Below are 20388 nucleotides of genomic sequence, written 5' to 3'. Positions count from 1 at the left end.
GGGACTTGGAACAGTTTAGAATTCAGCAAAGGAGGACAAAGGGATTGGTTAAGAAGGGGAAAATAGGGTACAAGAATAAGCTTGCGAGGAACATAAAAACCCACTGCAAACGCTTCTCGGCATGTGAGCAGAAAATGATCAGTTAAAACAAATGTAGGTCCCACAGATTAGAGGGTAGCTAATATATTTAAAAAGGGAGGTAGAGAGAAAACAGGGAATTATATTCCAGCCATCCTGACATCAGTAGTGGGGAAAATTATAAAAGATTCAATAGCAGAGCACTTGGAAAACAGTGGCAGAATCGAATAGTTAGTATGGATTTCCGAAAAAGTAATCATGCTTGACAAATCTACCAGAATTCTTCAAGGATGTAACTAGTAAAGTTGATGAGGTGGGGCCAGTGGATGTGGTTTATTTGGGCTTTCAGAACGCTTTTGATATCGATAAGGTCCCACATAAGGGGCGCAATCGAACGGTCAAGCTGCGCCCAGAAAGCAGCTCACCATAGTGCAGCATGGCCGATAGAAGACCCCGCTCCTGGGATCTACCCAGCTCGCAATGCCTCGCGAGATCTAACGCGATCTTGCGAGACGTTGTAAATCCTGCCCATTGTGGACTGGATCACCTTTTGACAAATCTGCATATTAAAGTGAGTCACACTTTAATATGCAGTTTCTCGAGGTACTGGAAGCATTGGGATCTATCTCCTTCGCCTCAAAGACCTCGGGCGGGTGCCATTCAGTAGTGGTCTCCACAAGTGGGGACCTGACGGAACGGCACTCCTAGGGGGTCAGAGATCCCCAGGTGCATACACTATGGGAGGGTCCCCGTGCTCCTACCCACACACCCCCAATACCTGCCCAGGGCACCCGCGGGCAGGGTGGTACCTTGGCACTACTGGTGCCACCTAAGCACCCTGGAACAGCCAGTCTGGCATTCTGGCAATGCCACCTGGGTGCCAACCTGACACTGCCAATGTGTCCAATTGCACTGCTAGTGGGCAAATGCACTGCCAGGGTGCCAGGCTGGCATTTCTTTGTGTGGTGGTGAATAGGCTGGGGGTGCCCTGTGCAGGTACTGGGGAGGGGGGGTGAGGGTGGGAGCAAAGCACGTTGTACGTTGGGACTTGGGGGGGGGGGGGGGTTGTTGCTGGTCCCTTTGGGGGCTCCAGATATAAAATGGCATCCCGATCTCTCGCTACACCGAGGAGTTCTCGTGAGCAGAGCTCTTTGGTGCTGAAAACAGAACTTTGTGTGGCATGGCTGTGCGTTCACCCTATCGGACCCTCATGCTATTTAATAGCGTTGTGTTACTCGGCGCTGTGAGTGCCGGGAAACACACGGCTAAACATGCGCATTATGGGACTTTGTTCCCATTTAGTTAAATCACGCTCAATAAATTAGCTTGCAAAATTAAAGCACATGGGATTGGGGGCAGTGTTTTGAGATGGATAGAAAACTGGTTAGCAGACAGAAAACAAAGTGTAGGAATAAATGGATCTTTTTCCAAGTGGCAGGCAGTGATTAGTGGGGTAGCGCAGGGATCAGTGCTGGGACCCCAGATATTCACAATGTATATTAATGATTTAGATGGGAGAACAAAATGTAGTATCTCCAAATTTGCAGAATACACAAAGTTGGGGGTAGGGGGAGCTGTGAGGAGGATGCAGAGATCCTTCTGTGTGATTTGAACAAGTTGAGTGAGTGAGCAAATGCATGGCGGATGCAGTATAATGTGGATAAATGGTAGGTTATCCACTTTGGGGACAAAAATAGGGAGACAGATTATTATCTGCATTAGTATCGATTGAGAGAGGGAAGTGTACAATGAGACCTGGATGTCCTTGTACACCAGTTGTTAAAAGTAAGCATGCAGGTGCAGCAGGCCTTCAAGAAGGCAAATGGTGTGCTGACCTTCAAGGATTCGAATTCAGGGGAAGGGATGTCTTGCTGCAATTATACAGGGCCTTGGTAAGACCACACCTGAAATATTGTGTGCAGTTTTGGTCTCCTTATCTGAGGAAGGATGTTCTTGCTATGGAGGGAGTGCAGTGAAGATTTACCAGACTGATTCCTGGGATGGCAGGACTGACATATGAATAAAGATTGAGTTGGTTAGGATTATATTCTCTGGAGTTTAGAAGAATGAGGGGGGTTCTCACAGGATTAGACAGGGTAGATGCAGGCAGGATGTTCCCGATGGTGGGTGTGTCCAGAACCAGGGATCACAGTCTGACGTTACTGGGTAGACCATTTAGGACATGGATGAGGAGAAATTTCTTCACCCAGAAAGTGATCGGCCTGTGGAATTCGTTAGCACAGAACCACGGACCAGAACCACGGGCACAGTCTGAGGATAGGGGATCAACTAGGCCTGAAATAAGGTGAGCTAGAATGAGTTAGATATAGCTCTTGGGGCAAAACAGATCAACGGTTATGGGGGGAAGTGGAACAGGTTGCAGAGTTGGGTGATCAGCCATGTTCATAATGATTGGCGGAGAAGGCTGGAGTAGCCAAATGGCCTCTTCCTGCTCCTATTTTCTATGTTTGTATTCTTGGACAATCTTGGAATAATGAGCAGTACCCAATAGTGTTTAATATGATCCAACCAGATGTGACGGTGGATGGTTAAATCAATTGTCTGCCATATTCTCTCATGTCATGAGGGGCTGGTTTAGCACAGTCATCAGAGGCTGGTTTAGCACACTGGGCTAAATCGCTGGCTTTTAAAGCAGACCAAGGCAGGCCAGCAGCACGGTTCAATTCCCGTACCAGCCTCCCCGAACAGGCGCCGGAATGTGGCGACTAGGGGCTTTTCACAGTGACTTCATTGAAGCCTACTTGTGACAATAAGCGATTTTCATTTCATTTCATTATCCCTTTAATCAAAGGAGCAGAGATGAGGATGGTACGAGGCTAAAACACTGTGAGATGGTTAAGAATTATGTTGGTTGATTTGACTTGCCCTTTGATTTCCATTCTTCTGCACAATCCGGAGAATCTCTTCAATTCCATTCAGTCCTTCTCCTGACAATCTAATTCCGTTCAAGATTTCATTGTGTACAAATTGATGGGTGAAAATAGAGGTTAAATCACTTGACTAAACACTTGTAGACACAAGCAGACCAACCCATCTGTTATAAAAATAAAATACCATTGCCTGGAATTTCCATTGCAGATCTCCAGTGGGAGATTGGCAAGCCACTGGAGTTATGTCGTCAAAGGCTAAAAATGGTTATATCTTTGATTGTTCCTTGGAGTCTATCAATATCCTCCCAAGTTAGGAATAGAGATCTGAAGAACACCACAGTTTAAGATCCACTTACTAGATGCTCTTCTACGCATTCTTTTTTTAAATAATATTTTTATTCTCCTCCTTTTCCACTTTTTCTCCCAAATTTACACCCAACAATAAACAATAATCAGTAATGAATGCAATGTCAACTTCCATATCAATAACAACGATCCCATTCTTCCACCAAACCCCAAACATGAGTCCGCATGTTAACATAAATCAATGACAAAAAGGAATCAGGAATCACCCATAGTCACCATTAACACATACAGTCCCCCTCGCTCCAACCCAACCCTCCCAGCCCACCCTCCCCCCCCCTTATGTTCGATGTAATCCAATTCGCGAAAGTGCATAATGAATGACGCCCATGAATTGTAGTATCTCTCCATCCTTCCCCTCAGTCAAATTTGACCTTTTCTAGCATCAAGAATTCCGGTAGGTCTCCCTGCTACGCCAGGGCACAGAGTGGAGAGGCTGATCTCCACCCTAACAGGATCTGCCTTCGGGTGATCAACGAGGCGAAGGCTACAACATCTGCCTCCGCGCCCGTTTCCAACCCCGGCTGGTCCGACACCCCGAATATGGCCTCCTAAGGACCCGGGTCTAGTTTCACGTGCACCACTTTAGAGATTACCCTAAAAACCTCCTTCCAGTAATCCTCCAGCTTTGGAAAGGACCAAAATGTATGAACATGGTTTGCGGGTTCCCCCCCCCGCCACAACATTCACACATCTTCTACCCCCTCAAAGAGCCGGCTCATCCTCTACCTTGTAAGGTGCACTCTCTACACCACCTTCAGCTGTATCAGCCCCAACCTCGCACACGAGGCGTTCACCCTCCAGAGCCCCTCAACCAGAACCCCTCCTCCATACCCTCTCCCAACTCTTCTTCCCATTTTGCCTTGATCCCTTCCAGCGGCGCCTTCTCCTCTTCCAAAATAGCCCCGTAAACCTCCGATACTACCCCTTCTCCAGTCCCCCTGTCGTCAGCACCTCCTCCAGCAATCTGGAAGCCGGTTCTACTGGGAAGCTCTGTGTCTCCTTTCTGGCAAAGTCTCAAACCTGCATGTATCTAAATATTTCCCCCTGCTCCAGCCCGTACTTCGCTCCCAGCTACTTCAATCCCACAAACCGACCCCCAAGAAACAAATCTTTTAGTGTCCTAATTCCTTTCTCCTCCCATCTCCGGAAATTTCCACCCACTTCCCTGGCTCAAATCTATGGTGGCCCGAATCGGCATTTCCCTTGACCCTGCCCCAACCGGAAGTGCTGCCGTCATCTACTCATTCTTAATTGGAAGTATCACCATGGCAAGAGTTTGTTCACCAAAATTAACTTCGGCACAGTCATTAATACAAAATCAATCTTGGGCGGGATTCTCCGAGCACGTGCCGGGTCGGAGAATTGGTGGGGGGGCACGCGAATCTCGCCACGCCCCTCTGACGCTGGGCCGCCGATTCTCCAGCGACCAGAGAATTGGCGGCAATCGCGCTGGCCCGTGGTGATTCTCCATGCTCGATGGGCCGAGTGCCCGCCGAGTCCCGCCGGAGTCGTTCGCGTATGGTCCAACCCGGCGGGACCTCACCATTCTGGCTGTGGGCTGCGCTGGTGGAGGGCCGGGCATCGCTGACTCTGGGGGGGGGGGCCTCCACTGTGGCCAAGCACGCGATCGGGGGCAACTGATCGGCGGGCACGCTCATTCCGGGAGGGTGCCTATTTTCCTCCGCAATGCGGCCCTGTAGGGCTCCGCCATGTTGCCCGGGGGGCCGGTGCGGAGACGGCCGTGGCGCGCATGCACGGACCCACGCCGGCCGTGTTGGGCCGGCTTTTGGCGCCGGAGCAGCGGGCAGAACTCCGGCGCCATGCTAGCCCCTGAGGAAGGGGAGAATGACTGGGCTTGGAGGCCCATTAACACCGTCATCACTCGTGCTGGTTTTGGCGCTGCCGTCAACACTTGGCCGGGATTTCGGAGAATCCCGGCCCTTATTTTTGTACTACCCTTTTTCTCCTGATCGTATTGAACTGATTCTTTCCAGAATGTGTACCTGCAGAGTATCACAGTGATGCAACACACTGAAGGATTAATACTTATATTTACTAATAGGTCTGATTTTGCCTCAACAAATTCATGAGCGTTTAGCAATACATATGTTAATCAGGCAGCCAATGCAGATTTGTTAAATGGCAAGTCATGTTAGACAGTTTTAAAAGGTATTTTTTCAAGGTGACTGAGTGAATTAATAAAGGCAACACAGTCGGTTTTCAGAAGACCATCGATAAAGTACTTCCCAGAAGGTGGTTTTACAATAACTGGGCAAATAGAATGAGAAGAATGGTGGCAACATGGATAGAAAGTTGGCTATAAACATAGTAAATAAGAGCAGAAGTAAGTCAATCAGCCTCTCAAGCCTGCTCCGCCATTCAATGAGAACATGGCTGATTTCTTTACGTTGAATTCTATATTCCCATTTACCCCAGATTTCCTTGCCTAACTGTGGTGAATGTATAAACACTGTTAATTCACCACTATACTGTGTTGCATTGTACCTTGCTATTAACCCTGTGGGCTCCATCTATGGGCCACTGTGTGGCTTCACCCACAGGGGGAGATGTGGAGCATGTCCGGGCTCCGCCCTTGGCTCCGCCCCTTATAGGAAGTATAAGTGCAGCAGTCCTGCGGGACCGCCTTCAGTATTGTATCAGTCTCAGGCAGGCAAAGTTGTAAGCTGATTAAAACCACGGTTTACTTCAACTCGAGTCTCCGAGTGAATTGATGGTCACATCACTAACAAGAATCTATCTACCTCTGCCTTAAAAATATTCAATGACCCTGCCTCCAGCCCCTTCTTGGGTAGAGAATTCCAAAGTTCTCTCAAAGAAAAATATTCTCCTCATCTCTGTCCTATAAGGGTGACCCCTAATTTTGACACAGTACCCCCTTGTTCTGGACCCACCTACAAGAGAAAACGTTCGTTCCACGATCATCTAGTTGATAGCGTTCAGGATTTTATATACTTCATTCAAGTCACCCCTCTCTCTTCTAAACTCCAGTGTAACAAGCCCAATTTGTCCAAACTTTCCTCATGCGACAAAGCAGGGTACTTGAGATGCGTGAAGGGATACATCAACAATCCACCAAACATCTGTCTCTGGAGTAATAAAACTAAATCACTGGCTAATACAATGTATTACTGTGTGAAATTGAATGGAAGATTTGCATTTCAAAGGCTGTCAAGGGATTTGAAGCCCTTTGAAGTATACTTGTCATTTGAGGAAGCCCCTGACACTTGAAGCTGATGTTGAAGACACTTTTGTCGGAGGCAGCAGATGTAAGAGAAGGATCAGTGAAAATGCTGTGATTATTCACTTTACTGCCTGGATTGTTCTTAAACGCTCAGGCAGGGGACTCTGATGAGGGAGGGGTCTGATGGGGGTATCTGATGGGGGGGGGGGGGGGGGCATCCAAAAAGGGTCTCTTATTAGGGGGTGACTTATTGGGGGGGGGTCTCTGATGGAGAGGATTGATGGACAGTCTGATGGGGTGGCTGAGGGGATCAGGGAGGGTTTTGGGCCACCCTCATGCATGCATGCTGTGGGGAGTGACCTGTTATTTCCATGGTGTGGGGTTGGGAGGAGTGATTCATGTAATAGAACACCTAGATTCCACTGTACCTCGGAGTTCTGCAGTTGTTCTCCATTTAAGTAAAACGTCGCTTTTTATTCTTCCTGCCAAAGTGAACATTTTCACATCTTCCCACAATATACCCCATCTGCCAGATATTTGCCCACTCACTCAACCTATCTATTTCCGTCTGCAAACTCTTATGTCCTCTTCACAACATACTTTCCTACCTATCTTTGTGTCATCTGAAAACTTAATAGCCACGAGCGGGATTCTCTGGCCCCCCCGCCAGGTCGGAGAATACCCGGGGGGAGGGGGGGGGGTGGCGTGAATCCCGCCCCACCGCTCTGACGCTGGCTGCCATATTCTCCGGTGCTGGGTTTCGGGCGGGAGCTGGGATCACGCCACACCGGTCGGGGCCTCTGGCAGCGGCCCCCCCGGCAATTCTCCGGGCCCCGATGAGCCGGGCGGCCGTCTGTTTCTGGCCAGTCCTGCCGGTGTGGATTGGACATGGTCCCACACGACGGGACCTGGCAGGTAGGTTGGCTGGTGCGGTCCTCGGGGGAGGGATCCGACCCCGGAGGGGGGGGGCGTCCCCACGGTGGCCTGGCCCGCAATCGGGACCCACCGATCTGCGAGCGGGCCTGTGCTGTGGGGGCACTCCTTCCTTCTGCGCAGGCCCCTATAGGGCTCCGCTATGGCCAGTGCAGAGAAGACAACCCCCGCACATGCGCCAGAATATGCCAGCCGGTCTTCACAGGCGCTGAACCACGCAGGCAGTTCTGTGCATGTGCTAGCTCGCACAGTCCCTTGGGCACCGGCTGGCGCGGCGCCAACCCCCTCAGGGGCCAGCCTAGCCTCCGGAGGTGTGGAGGATTCCGCAACTTCCGGTCGGCCCAACGCCGGAGTGGTTCGTGCCGTTTTTTACGCCAGCGTCGGGCCATCCCGCCAATCCGGGAGAAACCCGCCCCATGCCTTCACTCTCCTCATCTAAGTCATTGATATAAATTGTGAAGATTATGAAAAGTTAATGCTCCAGCGCAGAGCCCTGCAGGACTTCACTTGTCACATCCTGCCAATCGGAAAAAGGCCCATTTAAGCATATTCTTTATTTTCTGCCAGCCAGCCAATTTTCTATCCAAGCTAATACATTATCCACAGCACAATCAGCTTTCATTTTTCTCAATAATTTTTGATGTGGCAGCTTATCAAATGTGTCCTGGAAATCCTACAGGCTTCCTTTTATCCTCAGTGTGATACCCCTTCACAGAACTCCTATAAATTGGTTAATCATGATTTCCCTTTCATAATACAATGCTGACTCTTCCCGATTAACCTGAGTTTATCTATGTGCCCAGTTATAATCTCCTCAATGATTGTTTCTAGCTCCCTTCCTCATGACAGATGTCAAACTAACTGGCCTTTAATTTGCTGTTTTCTGCCTACCTCCTTCTTGTATAGAAGGGTTATATTGTCATTTGAGGAGGGAGTAAGTCGGTTAGGATTATATTGATTGGAGTTTAGAAGAGTGAGAGGGGATCTCATAGAAACTTACAAAATTCTAACAGGATGAGACAGAGTAGATTCAGAAAGAATGTTCCCGATGGTGGGGGAGTCCAGAACTGGAGGTCATTGTTTAGGGCAGCACGGTAGCACAGTGGTTAGCACAGTTACTTCATAGCTCCAGGGTCCCAGGTTCGATTACTGGCTTGAGTCACTGTCTGTGCGGAGTTTGCACAATTTCCCCGTGTCTGCGTGGGTTTCCTCCGGGTGCTCTGGTTTCCTCCCACAGTCCAAAGAACGCCAGGTTAGGTGGATTGGCCATGATAAATTGCCCAGGGTGTCCAAAAAGGTTAGGTGGGGTTACTGGGTTACAGGGATAGGGTGGAGGCGTGGGCTTAAGTAGGGTGCTCTTTCCAAGGTCCAATGCAGACTCGATGGGCCAAATGGCCTCCTTCTGCACTGTAAAGTCTATGATAAGGGATGAACCTTTTAGGACTGAGGTGAGGAGACGTTTCTTCACCCAGAGAGCGGTGAATCTGTGGAATTCACTATCGCAAAAAGTAGTTGAGGCCAAAACGTTGTGTAATTTCAAGAAGGAATTAGACATAACTCTTGGGGCTAAAGGGATCAAGGGATGGGGGGGGGGGGGGGGGGGGTTGAAGGGAGGATCAGGGTATTGAACTTGATGATCAGCCATGATCATAATGAGTGGCGGAGCAGGCTCGAAGGGCCGAATGGCCTTCTCCTGCTTCTATTTTCTATGTGTCTATGCTTATTCGTTACATTCCAGTTGCAGAATCTAGTGAATTTTGGAAAATTAACACCAATGCATCTACCCGAGGATGAGGTCCATTGTCAGTCCACAGCTTCATCAGTTTGTTCAGTACTGCTTCCCTAGTGATTGTAATTACAGCAAGTTCCTTTCTCCCCTCCACCTCTTGGTTTACAGTTATTACTGGAATGTTTTTTCTATCCTCTATAGTAAAGACAGGAGCAAAATATTTTGTTCATTTCATCTGCCATTTCCTTGTTATCAACTATTAACTCGCCATTCGTACTCTCCAGAGCAGAATTCCCCAAACTTTTCCAGCCTCGCAATTTCTTTGGCCTCCCCAGAGTACTGAAGGGACCCCTGAGAAACATTATTATTGTATTGGAAAGCCAAAGATTTTGCACAATAGGCTCACACATAGAGGTAGCACAGTGGGGAGCACTGTTACTTCACAGCTCCAGGGTCCCAGGTTCGATTCCCATCTTGGGCCACTGTTTGTGCGGAGTCTGCACATTCTCCCCGTGCCTGCGTGGGTTTTTCTCCGGGTGCTCCGGTTTCCTCCAACAATTCCCGAAAGACGTGATGTTAGGTAATTTGGACATTCGGAATTCTTCCTCAGTGTACCCGAACAGGTGCCGGAATGATGCGACTCGCGGCTTTTCACAGTAACTTCATTACAGGGTTAATGTAAGCCTACTTGTGATAATAAAGATTATTATTATTATTTATTTTTTATTTTTTTTAAATTTAGATTACCCAATTATTTTTTCCAATTAAGGGGCAATTTAGCGTGGCCAATCCACCTACTCTGCACATTTTTGGGTTGTGGGGGCGAAACCCACGCAGACACGGGGAGAATGTGCAAACTCCACACGGACAGTGACCCAGAGCCGGGATCGAACCTGGGACCTCAGCGCCGTGAGGCAGTTGTGCTAACCACTAGGCCACCGTGCTGCCCTTAGATTATTATTATTATTATTGCTTCTGTCATTGAACCATTTTCTAATCACTTTGCAGCTTCATTTTGTCTTTATTTTAATAATGAGTTTCCTTCTTCCCCACTCCACATTCTCTTGTCTTGCTTCATCTTTCGACTGTTCATCTTTAATATCTTCCGGATTCTGTCGAAGGCCAGCCTGAACCTTGTTAACACACGACTACTCCACAAATGTCATTGCTGGCTTGCTGTTAGCAGTTTAGGTTTTTAGTGCCTGTAGCAGTTTTGTTTGTTTCCCGAAGTGTTCCGAGATTCTTGTCAGCTCCCTCAATAGCTCCGCAGTGCCATTGCCAAATGATCTTTGACCGATCATGATCAAAATACATTTCTGTAACATGCAACCTCTGTGGTAGTTTCTCACCCAGCCCACTTTAGATACTAAAAATAAAACAAACAACTTTGCACGTAAAATAAAAATCGAGAAATAACAAGTGCACCCATAAAATTTGTTCCTCCACAAGAAAGAACACAGTGCACCTCAAGGTACCTCTGTGTATTTGTAACCAAGATTACAATCCTAACCCTTCTTACAGAATGTCCCTGATATCTGGACGCACAAGCTAACAGCTCAAAGCAATCAAACTAAATACACTGAAGCAAAAACAGATAATGCCAGAAATATTCAGTAGATCAGGCAGCATCTGTGGAGAGAGACCACAGAGTTCACATGTGTCAGGTCAATGATGTATCATCAGGACTGGAAAAGGTTAAAGATCAAAAGGACAAAGGAGAAGGTCTGTGATGGGTGGAAGACAGGCGAGATTAAAAGATAAAAGTGATCATCATGCAAGGCAAAAGGTGGGTGGTAATGGGAAAAGTAAAGAAGCAAGAGATGGATCTTTAACCATGCTTTTCTCTCCGTAGGCACTGCCAGACCAGGGCACTTCAAGCATTTCCTTTTTTCAGGGGAATGGTGCCCATAAATTGGTTCTTCAGAGACGGCACCGACATGATGGGCCGAATAGACTCCTTCTGTGCTGCAACAATTTTCTGATTCTGTTTCAGATTTCCAGCATCTGCAGTATTTTGCTTTTCTAAATACATGTCAGCTGTACTTCCCAAAAAGTTCACAATTACCAGAAGCCTTTGCATGACAAGCGGTACAATGCACGCGTGCCAGAATTCATCTCTTTCTTTCGATGACCAATATCTGCCTCAATGCATAATACCACTTCTAATAAACTTCTGATTTTATTTACTTCAGCAATATTCCTGCTGCCTCCTGATCTCATCCTTAACCTGCTGACTGTACTTCCAAACAACAGGTCGACTTAAAATTTAAAAACTGAGCTTTACTTTTTGGTAAGGGCATGAAAAGTGGGAAAAGGCAAGGTCCATATCAGCCATCACCTAATTAAATGAATAGACAGGCTTCAGGGACTTACATCCCTAATCTCTATATTACATTATAAGTGCTTCCTAGTCACAGCTCTGACACTATTGCCAAATAGTCACAAGCAACCTTGGACTCAGATTCACAATTCGCAACTTTGACGTCAACTTCATCGTTGTGCCAGCTCTTGTTCCCCTTGGCCCAGCCAAACCCTTGCTAGGCCTCAGCTTCTCCTCCTTTGAAATATCATTAATAATCTTAATAACCGGGGCAATTTAACTAGGGCAATTATTGTGCAGGCAATTCACAACAGCAATAAGTGTATCCTAACGGAGTAATATACAGCTAGCTGCTTGCAAAGAGTTGGCAGACATATTTATTTCACATTCCAGATGCAGACACATGAAGGAAATAATATCCGGCCACTGGTTTATAGTGATTAAATAGTCAAATTCTATTTTTATTGCATAGCACAGGAGACAGGTCTGGACTCTAGTATCCCTGGGGAAATTCCCTGGACTTGATAGGGTAGGAATTCTGGATCGTGGCAGCACAGTGAGGTTGTTAAGCCAGGTAGTGCTATGTAAAAGGAAACCTGAGGGGGTTGGGACGGTTGACAGAAGGGACAGAACATCAGTTTGACTCACAGACTGATTTCCTGGTATCCTGCATTATTTTAATGCAGCAACCAGGCTTCCCCTGAGGATCTGTTCCCTTGAAACCTGTGTGCATAACCCCTGCTCAAACTGCACGATCTGGCTACAATTTATAAAACCATTCTCTGGGCAAAAGTAGCAAGGCCAAATACTTGGCTTTTGGGAGAGGCCCAGGCCTTCAGATAAAGGATTCAATTAAGCTCTGTGACAATTCACTGACACATATAATCCTATTTTTGGGACATATGGATGCTTTTGAATATTATTTTAGGTGTGTCTATTTCAATTGTTAAGAAATAAACTAAATGCATTTTGAATGATTTGATCATAGTTTGTTGATGAACCAAATGTTTATATATGGTTATCTGGTTACAAAATACTGATAAATTTAGAAAGGGTTCCCTCACTATAAATATTTACACAAGAACCCAAGAAATAGGGGTTGACCATATGCCCGTCGAGCCTGCTTCGTTATTCAGTACAATTATGGTTGACCTTGGACTTCGACTCCATTTTCCTGCCTGTTCGTTGTATCTTTTAATTCTCTGAGAGACCAAAAATCTGTGTATCTCAGTCTTAAAGGTAATCAATCCACAACCTCTGGGATAGAGAACTTCAAAGATGTTCAATCCTTAGAGTGAGGCAATTCCTCCTCAGCTCATTCCTAAATGATAGAACCTTTGTTCTGAGTCTCTGCCCCTGTGTTTTAGATTCCCTCAAGCCCCTAACAAAAATCTTGTATGTTTCAATGAGATTGCCTCTCATTCTTCTAAACTCTAGAAAGTATCGGCCCGATTTATACAGCTGTTCATCATAGGGCAACACGCTCAGTCCTGCTAGACACCAAGTTAGTGAACCTTCAATTTACTGCCTCAGGTCCAAGTGTATCCTTCCATATGGCAATCCAAACTGCTCACAGTATTCCATATGTGGCCTCACCAAATCTTTGCATAATTGTAGCAATACCGTTTCATTCTTGTGCTCCAATCCACTTGCAATAAAGGCCAACATGCCATTTGCCTTCCAAATTGCTTGCTGCTCCTGTATGCTAACTTTCGGTCTTCTTTGTATGAGCACACACACTTTTGTTTGAATTTCAACAAGTTTCACACATTTTTTAAAAATATCCTGCATTCTGTTCTGACAAACAAAAGTGAATAACTATATAGGCAATTACATGGACATGCTCTATTGCAAACAAGATGCAAAAGATTTTTAATGACACATGAAGATTTTTAATGACACATGAACATAGATTGTAAACCAGAGGGACAGAGTGAAAATAAAATTAGGGATTATGCATTCCTGGTAGGTGATCCCGTGAGCGGAAAATGAGAATAATTCGTAAAATGACTCCGGGTTTGATTAAAATCTGCTATTGCAAATTTGCAAATCAGAAATATGAGTTTGACCTTCTTAAGCTCGCTATCTCTTATCCATGTTAATTCTTCCTCTGTCTTATTGAATCCCAACGTTCTTCTCATGCTCTGAGATGAAACAGGGAGCAACCAAAGGAGCAGTATATTCTCTTCCCTTTAAAGCAATTTATTTTGATTTCAGCAAGAACAGAATGCTTAGACGTGCAGCACACAGAGCAGCGGGCGTTTGAGAGGTGAGGAGACATCAGAGTGAGCTGCAAGTCAGCACCACCGAGAAAGTGATCATCAAGTTCACAGTGTTGACCAACAGCATTATGAAATGAGTTGTTCTGTGTTCATGATTCAGCTAACAATGAGCAACCAGCAACGGTTAACACTAATTATCAATTTAATAAAACTAAAGACAGAAGCTGTCCAAGGTTAATGCATTTCTACAACAGAGGCTCTCCTTGAGTCAGGGACCCATGGTGATTGCAGATATTATGGGTGCCTCACTTTATGCCATGCCAGGTTTCTGAAACTCTAATCATCTACATACAGTGACACTGGCTGAGGTTTGCTTGTGGAGGAAATGGTGTCTGGGGACCAAGAGGAGCGAGTTGACATTGGACTATCTTGTTTTATTGTAGTCACTTGGCAAAATACCTGAACAAAGTAGCAAAATGTAATCCAAGAATATAATTATTGACTGGTATTTTAAGGTTACCATTTTGTGAAGATTTATCCGGAGCTACTGACCTGATTACAGGTGTCCAGTGATGATTTTAGAAGCTGACGTCAAGCACCACTCACGGCCCAGTACAACTCTCACGGCAAACACCTACAAAATCAAATTGGTGGCCTGATAATGTTTCATCCCAAAGGTTACATTCCTTGGTGGGATTTTCTTTCTGCTGACTGCACTAGATAAAGTAAAGAGTCTGAAAACCAACTGGTTGAAAACTTGTGCTGTTCTAGTACAGTTACAACACTTGCATCAGACTAACAAAGTGAAATATCATCCAGGTATATACCGTCTACGAAAGAAACAGGATAAATCAAACCAGCCAATTATTGCCCCATCAGTCTAATCTCAATCATCAGCAAAGTATTGCAAGGTGCCACCAACATTGCAATCACACAGCACTTATTCACCCAATATCCTGTTCTCCAATGTTCAGCTTTGGTTCCATCAAGACCATCCGACTATCGTTACAAAATTAGCCTAAACATGGACAAGACAACTGAATTCCAAGCCGAATGAGATGAAGGCAGCATTTGACTAAGTGTGTTATCAAGAAGCCCTAATAAAATAAAATAAAATAAAATATCCTGTTCTCCAATGTTCAGCTTTGGTTCCATCAAGACCATCCGACTATCGTTACAAAATTAGCCTAAACATGGACAAGACAACTGAATTCCAAGCCGAATGAGATGAAGGCAGCATTTGACTAAGTGTGTTATCAAGAAGCCCTAATAAAATAAAATAAAATGGGAATGATGGGGAGAACTGTCCACTAGCTGGAGCCATATCTATTTCAAAGGAAGATGGTTGTAGTTGTTGGAGACCAATCATTGCAACTCCAGGGCATTGCCGGAGAGATTCTTGGGGATGGTTTCCAGGATCAACCATCTTCAGCTATTACATCACCAGCAAATCCCCTACCACCAACATCTTGGGGTCAGCATTGACCAGAAACTTAACGGCACCAACTGTATAAATACTATGGCTACATGGGCAGGTCAGAAGCTGGATATTCTGCGTGAGTGACTCAACCCTTAATGTCCCAAATCCTGTCCACCACCTACAAGACAAATGTCTGGAATGTAATGGAATACTCTCCCCTTGCCTGGATGAGTGCAGTTCCAACAACACTCAAGAAGCTCGACCCCTCCAGGGCAAATTCCCACTTGATTGGCACCTCATCAACAAACATTCACTTCTCCACCATCAGGTGCAACACGACTGCACCATCTACAAGATGCACTGCAGAAATTCACCAAGCCTCCTTTGACAGCACCTTCTAAACCTGTGACCTCTACGTCCTAGAAGGGAAGAGCAGTAGATGTAATGGGACATAATAACCTGCAAGGTCCTGCAAGCTACATACCATCCTGACTTAGAACTATTTCGCCGCTCCTTCTCAACCGCCACCATGCCAGGTTCACGATTGTTGGGAGCACACGGCCCATTGGAGGCGCAGCATCGCGGGTGGGCCCGCTAATGAGATAAGAATGCGGTTGCAACTATGCACGGCGTGCGTCGCAATGACGCTGTTTTCGAGCATTGGGAGCTATTCTCCGTCCGATCGTACACCCCGATTTTGGCATCAACCAGCAGAGAATCCTGCCCCATGTGCTCATTGAACACAGTAACAATATTTTGCTTTGTGAGTTAGAACATATAGAACATAGAACATTGCAACACAGTACAGGCCCTTCGACCCTCGATGATGCGCCGACCTGTGAACCACCCTAAAGCCCATCTACACTATTCCCTTATCGTCCATATGTCTATCCAATGACCATTTGAATGCCCTTAGTGTTGGCGAGTCCACTACTGTTGCAGGCAGGGCATTCCATGCCCTTAATACTCTCTGAGTAAAGAACCTACCTCTGACATCTGTCCTATATCTATCTCCCCTCAATTTAAAGCTATGTTATGATCTTGTTATGATCTGAAGTAACACAAGGCTAAACGATGGTGAAGGCAGATTCAACGGCAACTTTCTAAAGGAAATTGGGTATATGATCGAAAAGGACCTATTTGCAGGGACAGGGCAGGGGAGCAGAGTAAATTGGATGAAAGAGGCAATACAGGCATGATGTAGTGAAGAGTATCCTTTTTGGATGATTGAATTATGGCTGTATTTTACCTATGCCTGCTGGGAAGTAGAAGGTATGGGGATGGGCTTCAGAGAGAAACCAGACATTGAATGGTCAGTCTGTAACTTGTTCTTGTGTTTTGCTTTCAGAGCACTAACCCTTGTTCTGCCATTGACACATTGTGCTATCTAACCTCTATGCTACTATTAGTACTTTCTTTAGTCTTTAACACTACCATATACACTCCTCTTGTCTTGTGTCCATGGCATCTTTGTCAAATCTCTCCTGAGCTTCCCCCTTTCTCCGCCCCATCTTCAGCAGTATAAAATTCATCATTTCTATCTCCATTCAGCTCTGAAAAAGAGCCAGATGGAAACAAAATGTTGTCTGTTTCTCTCTCCTCAGTTGCTGCCAGACCTGCTGAGTTTTTCCAGCATTTTCTTTTTATAATTTCAATTCCCAGCATTCGCAGTATTTGGCTTTTATTGAATAGCTGCAATTTAATTCCCTTATAATTCCACCCCCAGTCTTTGGTACATAATACTGGAAACTTCAAAATTCAAGCAATCTTCACGTTAGACTAACGGGGTAAAGGAGGAAGGCCACTATGGAGAAATCATGCACTGTTAACTGAGAAAGTAAGACAGAAAAAAAAATAAAGAGAAAGGAGCCATTGTGTCCTTTTCCCTTTCATGTTCTTACCGCCAGAAAATTACCCAGCTCACTTTGCAGAAGTTCCCTCATTTCGCCCTTGTTGAGTTTGTACTTGTCCCCCTCTTTGCCGGAATAATTGTGGAAGATGTGGATCAGCGAGTCCATGGCACCTTCCAGCTGGGATGGCATCTTGGCAGAGTTCTGAAAAGCAAGGCACAAGCAAAAACCAGCACATTAGCACAGTGTAACTCTACCTACCTCCTTCATCACAAGCACTAAAGTAGTAATTGCAGGCGATCCTTCTAAACAGGGGCGGTGCATGTAATCTAATTACCAGAAAAATATAGCCAGGTAAAATATATCCCTGTTAATAATACAGCAATGCTAGTGTTAGTGTACCCACCACAGCTATGAATATTGGCAGTGATTACAAATCCAGCATTTTGCAGAATATCTGTGAATAATCAATACACTGGCACTTAATAAATAATTTTGACTTGAAAATTATCACTAAAAGATGCTCATGTAAACACATTAGCCAACTGGAAGATGAAAGAAGCTGAGTAAACGAGGAAGCAAAATAAGAGAGTGATTACCTGCTGTCGGAAAGGCAGTTAGAATCAATCACGATGATAGTGGACTGACTAGGGACAACTCTCCTCCTGCACAATTTATAGCTGAAATATGATTTGAAACACACCTATTCGAGTGCATCAACCAATAATAATTACAAACCAGTTTGGTTGGTTAAATACAGAAACACAAACAACAGCCCTCCCAAGATACTGAACTAAATGCCCAGATTAGTGCTGGATCATCAGTTTGCTGGATTCAGGGATGTCACCTGTGAGGGTCACAAGTATTAATTTCCTGTCCCTTCACAGCCAATGTGTTCAGGTGACTTACTCACCAACATGGCTCGCCTGCACGTTGTAAGTTAGCATCACATAGAGCCTCTTGTATAATTTCTGAAATCCTCCTCACCAACTATTAACTCACACTTTATACAGTCACTGTAACCCAGTCTAAAACAATTCCTTCTCTCACTGGTCTTTCATTTACCAAACCTCCATTGACTGTATTAGATTCTCGGTGTTTGTTATTCTCCTTACTTTGTCTAGTGGCAGCTGTGTCAATCCCCTTGTTGGAAATACTTTTTCCTTCCTTTCTGTCCCTCTCTGGGAAATAGAAGCATTCAAAGATGTCAACTAGATAAAACGGCGTTAATTAAATAATGTCCCCATTTCCTCTCCCTGACTCCTCTCATCTCTATGCTGCAATACAGCCCTTCAGGCATTGTCCAATTGGGGGTATATTATTGGCCCCTAAATCCAAAGACCTGGACTATATCCGGAGATATGAGTTCATATTCTGAGCACAGCAGCTGGGGAATTTAAATACAGTTAATTAAATAAATATGGAAAAGCTAGTATCAATGATGGTGACCATGAAGCTAAAATATCATTGGAAAAAACACATCTGGTTCATTTATGTCCTTTAGGGAAGGACATTTGTCATCCTTTCCCAATGTAGGTCTATATTTGTTTCCAGACCCATGGCGATGTGGTTAACTCTTCACTGCTCTCTAAAATGGCAAACCACTCGGGTTTGTTCAAGAATGTGATTAAGGATGGGTAATAAATGCCAGACATGCCAGTGATGTTGCATATGAAGGAATATAGAAAAAATACATCAACTTATATAGTGCCTTTAATGTAGCAAAATACTTCATGCTGCTGCAGAGGAGGGTGAGACAACAAAATCTAGCACACAGGTATATAAGCTCTCTGCCACATATCTAAACCATCATGAAGGCCGACTATTTCCACCTTGATGGAACCATCAATTCAGCGAACACGTGTAGTTGGATCTGAACAGAGGCTTTAATACACTTACAGCAGAGCCAGCCTATTTGTCGTCGAACTTCAGGTGAACTGGCAGGATGGCTCTAAGGCACTGATCTTTATACATCGGTCCCAGGGGGAGGAGTCCTGGGCGGAGCCAAGGGAAGAGCCCAGTATAAACTCTCGCGTACTCCCAGAGCGACTCCCCCTGGTGGTCGGATAGTGCAACTGCACTTACAATGGGTAGATAACGAACATATATACATGGAGTGATATTGGCAACTATATATAGTGTGAATCACATTCACCACATTCACCCCCTGTTAAAAAAAATCAAGTCCGGCGGAGGCGATGGCTCAAAGAGTCAGTCTGTCCGGTGGACGAATTGTCCGTTTTGATCTGCGGAGCACCGGGGTTGCAGCCTCTTGCGGTGGCTGGGCGGGCGTCGAGGTCTGTGGTACGGTTGCCGGCTCCGGGGCGAGTCTTGTCCGAGCCTCATACACCTCCTGGTCGAATGAAGACTGGGGGCGGGCTGGTGCTGGCGCTCGGGACTGGTGGGGTGAGCTCACAGAATTGGGGGTGCAAGGGGGTGGCCGCATAAGGAACGGGGAAAGGAGTTCCTCGGTGGGGGTAGATGGGGGGCTGGATCCAGCGGGTGCCAGGTCCCGGAGGGATACTGTGTCCTGGCGACCATCCGAGAACTCAACAAAAGCGTACTGTGGGTTGGAATGAAGCAGGCACACCTTTTCAACAATGGGGTCGGTCTTGTGCACCCTGACGTGCTTCCTTAGGAGAACCGGGCCTGGCGTCCTCAGCCACGCCGGAAGTGAGACCCCTGTGGTAGTGCCCCTGGAAAAAATGAAGAGCCACTCGTGGGGGGTTTGGTTGGTAGCTGTACACAGGAGGGATCTAATTGCGTGGAGCGCGTCAGGGAGGACTTCCTGCCATTGGGAAACTTGGAACTTCCTGGATCTGAGGGTCAGTAGGACGGTCTTCCAGATCGTCGCGTTCTCCCTCTCCACCTGTCCGTTCCCCCTGGGGTTGTAACTGGTAGTCCTGCTCGAGGCGATGCCCTTGTCGAGCACGTAGCTGGGGAAACCGAACAGGGTGAAGACACTATGCAGGGCCCTAATGACTGTGTGGGAGGTCATATTGGGGCATGGGATGGCGAAGGGGAATCGGAAGAACTCGTCAATAATGTTAAGGAAGTAAATGTTTTTGTTAGTGGAGGGGAGTGGCCCTTTGAAATCGATCGCAAGGCGTTCAAAGGGCCTAGAAGCCTTGACCAGGTGGGCCCTGTCTGGTCTATAGAAGTGCGGTTTGCACTCCGCACAGATCGGGCAGTCCCTGGTGACCGCTTTTACCTCCTCGTTGGAGAAAGGCAGGTTTCGGGCTCTGATGTAGTGGGCGAGCCGGGTGACCCCTGGGTGGCAGAGGTCATCGTGGATGGCTTTTAGGCGGCTGATTTGCGCTCTGGCCCATGTCCTGAGGGATAGGGCATCCGAGGGCTCATTGAGCTTCCCCGGTCGA

General features: G+C 46.2%; 1 protein-coding gene across 4 annotated transcripts in view; it reads right to left on the bottom strand.

Annotated features, from left to right (window-relative positions):
* The window catches only part of s100z (S100 calcium binding protein Z), a 67757-nt gene that overhangs the window by 10845 nt on the left and 36524 nt on the right, over positions 1–20388 (bottom strand). For 3 of the 4 annotated variants that reach the window (XM_038805537.1, XM_038805536.1, XM_038805533.1), the window contains exon 2: positions 17063–17215. In XM_038805537.1, the coding sequence (XP_038661465.1) occupies positions 17063–17203 (141 nt within the window). In that variant the 5' untranslated portion in view covers positions 17204–17215. Of the gene's footprint in view, positions 1–17062; positions 17216–17610; positions 17758–20388 lie in introns of those variants that run through there. The other variant, XM_038805534.1, reaches the window with a different exon arrangement.

This window comes from Scyliorhinus canicula, chromosome 8 (assembly GCF_902713615.1).
Source record: "Scyliorhinus canicula chromosome 8, sScyCan1.1, whole genome shotgun sequence".
In the NCBI taxonomy this organism is placed as follows: Eukaryota; Metazoa; Chordata; class Chondrichthyes; order Carcharhiniformes; family Scyliorhinidae; genus Scyliorhinus; species Scyliorhinus canicula.
This window is presented reverse-complemented; position numbering and strand designations above follow the sequence as displayed.